The 2,500-nt window shown below is 44.9% G+C and overlaps 1 protein-coding gene across 1 annotated transcript in view; it reads left to right on the forward strand.

The window, feature by feature from the left end:
* LOC135096589 (alpha-aminoadipic semialdehyde synthase, mitochondrial-like) overlaps positions 1 to 2,500 on the forward strand; it is a 21,946-nt gene that overhangs the window by 17,456 nt on the left and 1,990 nt on the right. The window contains exons 11-14 of the mRNA XM_063998184.1: positions 1 to 48; positions 596 to 739; positions 1,916 to 2,077; positions 2,234 to 2,394. The exon at positions 1 to 48 is cut by the window's left edge and continues 137 nt beyond it. Coding sequence (XP_063854254.1) covers positions 1 to 48; positions 596 to 739; positions 1,916 to 2,077; positions 2,234 to 2,394 — 515 coding nt within the window. The remainder of the gene's footprint in view (positions 49 to 595; positions 740 to 1,915; positions 2,078 to 2,233; positions 2,395 to 2,500) is intronic.

Genomic DNA, 2,500 nt, shown 5'->3' on the forward strand with positions numbered 1-2,500 from the left:
CCATACAGCTTACATCCGACTGTGGCTTCTGCTTGCATTGACGCTAAGGTGTGTGTGTGTGTGTGTGTGGATATTTGGGTGTCTGGCTGAATATAAGTGGATATTTGTGGGTTTTGTTAATATTTGAGTGTTTGTGTGGATATCTGGGTGTTTGTGTGGATATTTTTATTTCTGTCGATGTATGTGTGGATATGTGGATTTTGTGGGTGTTTGTGTGCATGTAAGGATACATTTTTGGGATTTGTGTGGATATGTGTGTGGATAAATTAGTTTTTTTTTTTTTAATGTGAATGTTTTTGTGTGGATGTTGTGTGGATATTCAATGGTGTGTGTGTGTGTGTGTGTGTGAGGATACATATTGTGTGAATATTTTTTGGGGGTGAAAACTCGCTGGACATCAACACAGCAAAAACACGGAAAAAACAGCAAAAAACACAGCAAAAACACGAAAAACACACTTTAAACACACAAAACATCCCAAAAATACACACAAAACGCACACAACTCATTAAACATGCAAAGAAACACACCAAGACACCCAAAAACACCTACCAGCACCTCCACCACCACCACTGCTATGCCACCACTGCCACAGACGCACCTGGTCACCGCAAGTTACCTCACGCCGGGCATGAAGGAGTTACACGAGGCTGCAGTGGACGCTGGCATCACTATTGTCAATGAGGTGGGACTTGACCCAGGCATCGACCACCTACTGGCTATGGAGTGCTTCGACCAGGTAAGAGGGCGGGAGAGTGGGATGGATCTGAATGGGGGAACTTACAGGAAAGCTACGGAAACAGCATTGGTCTTTAATCATTATTACTTCTCAAGGTGTTTTTCTTGTTGATAATGTAAGGACTTCGTTAATCTGTCACTAGAACCACAGCCACACTCTTGAAAACTTTGTAAATTCAACTAGAGCGTCTTGAAAATTGTTAGCATCGCTTTGTTCTCTCGTCTCGAGCATTTTCCAAGGCCACAGAGAATGTTTTTCCTGTTAATGATGTACAGAATTCATTAATCTGTCACTAGAATCACAGCCACACTCTTAAAAACGGTGCAGCTTCAACTAGAGCGACGTGGAAGTGCTTGAGAATAAGAGAGAGGACAGAGAGAGGTTTTCACTGCACCAAAAGGAACCCTGAGCTGTGTGTGCGTGCTTGAGTGGGTGTGGGAGAGGAGAGAGTGAGGACTGGGTGATGATGGACTTGGATGGGAGGAAGATCAAAAAGCAGAGAGAGAGAGAGAGACAGAGAGAGAGAGAGAGAGAGAGAGAGAGAGAGATTTGTGTGTGTGGGTATTATGTATGTTGCCCACACAAGAACAAGTCATCACACACACACACACACACACACACACTCATTTATACACCAATGAAGGAACGTGGGTGATTGTAGTGTTGCTGGGAAAATGTTATTCTCACCAATGGCTGTCTTGAGGTGGCAACTGTGTGTGTGTGTGTGTGTGTGTGTGTGTTCAAGGTTGTGTGTGAAGAATTACAAGTGTTATGGTAATGTAAATATCAATAACAAATATATTCCTTAATTTAACGAAAAATAAATAATAATGAAAATAAAACGTTCACATCACTGGGAACGCCGAACCTGACCTGACCTGACCAAGCTAAACCAAACCTGACCTGACCTGACCTAACCAAGCCAAACCAAACCTGACCTGACCTGACCTGACCTAACCAAGCCAAACCAAACCTGACCTGACCTGACGTAACCAAGCCAAACCAAATCTGACCTGACCTGACGTAACTAAGCCAAACCAAACTTGACCTGACCTAACCAAACCAAGGAAAACCAAACCTGACCTGACCTAACTCAGCCAAACCTGACCTGACATGATCAAACCAAGCCAAACCTGACCTAGCCTGACCACTCATCTCCCAACAATACCCACACAGATCCACTCAGGAGGCGGAAAAGTAGATAAATTCATCTCTTTCTGCGGTGGCCTACCAGCTCCACAGTGGTCCACAAATCCACTTCGATACAAGTTTTCGTGGAGTCCGAGAGGCGTCTTGCTCAACACACTGTCCCCAGCACGCTACCTTGAAGATGGCCAGGTGAGAGGGTGAGGAGACGGTGAAAATGAGAGTGAGGGGAGTGACAGGTAACACATTTGGATGAACAAGGTGACGGAGAGAAATGAGAGAGGGGTGACAGAGACTACTACTACTACTACTACTACTACTACTACTACTACTACTACTACATTTCAGGTAGTGGATATAGCTAGTGGAGGTGAACTACTGAAGGCCACAAAACCGTACACTGCTCTTCCTGGTTTCAATCTCGAGGGCTTCCCCAACAGAGACTCCACCATCTACAGGGAATTGTATGGTATTCCGGAGGCTTCCACTGTGCTGAGAGGGACCCTGAGGTGAGTGGAGGAGTGTGGGAGAAGTAGGAATAAGCAGTTGATGAATTTGAATGGGTGAGAGACTTCGAGAGGGAGCGAAAGAAGGGGAGAATTTAGAGTGGGAGAA

This window comes from Scylla paramamosain, unplaced genomic scaffold (genome assembly GCF_035594125.1).
Source record: "Scylla paramamosain isolate STU-SP2022 unplaced genomic scaffold, ASM3559412v1 Contig5, whole genome shotgun sequence".
NCBI classification, from domain to species: Eukaryota; Metazoa; Arthropoda; class Malacostraca; order Decapoda; family Portunidae; genus Scylla; species Scylla paramamosain.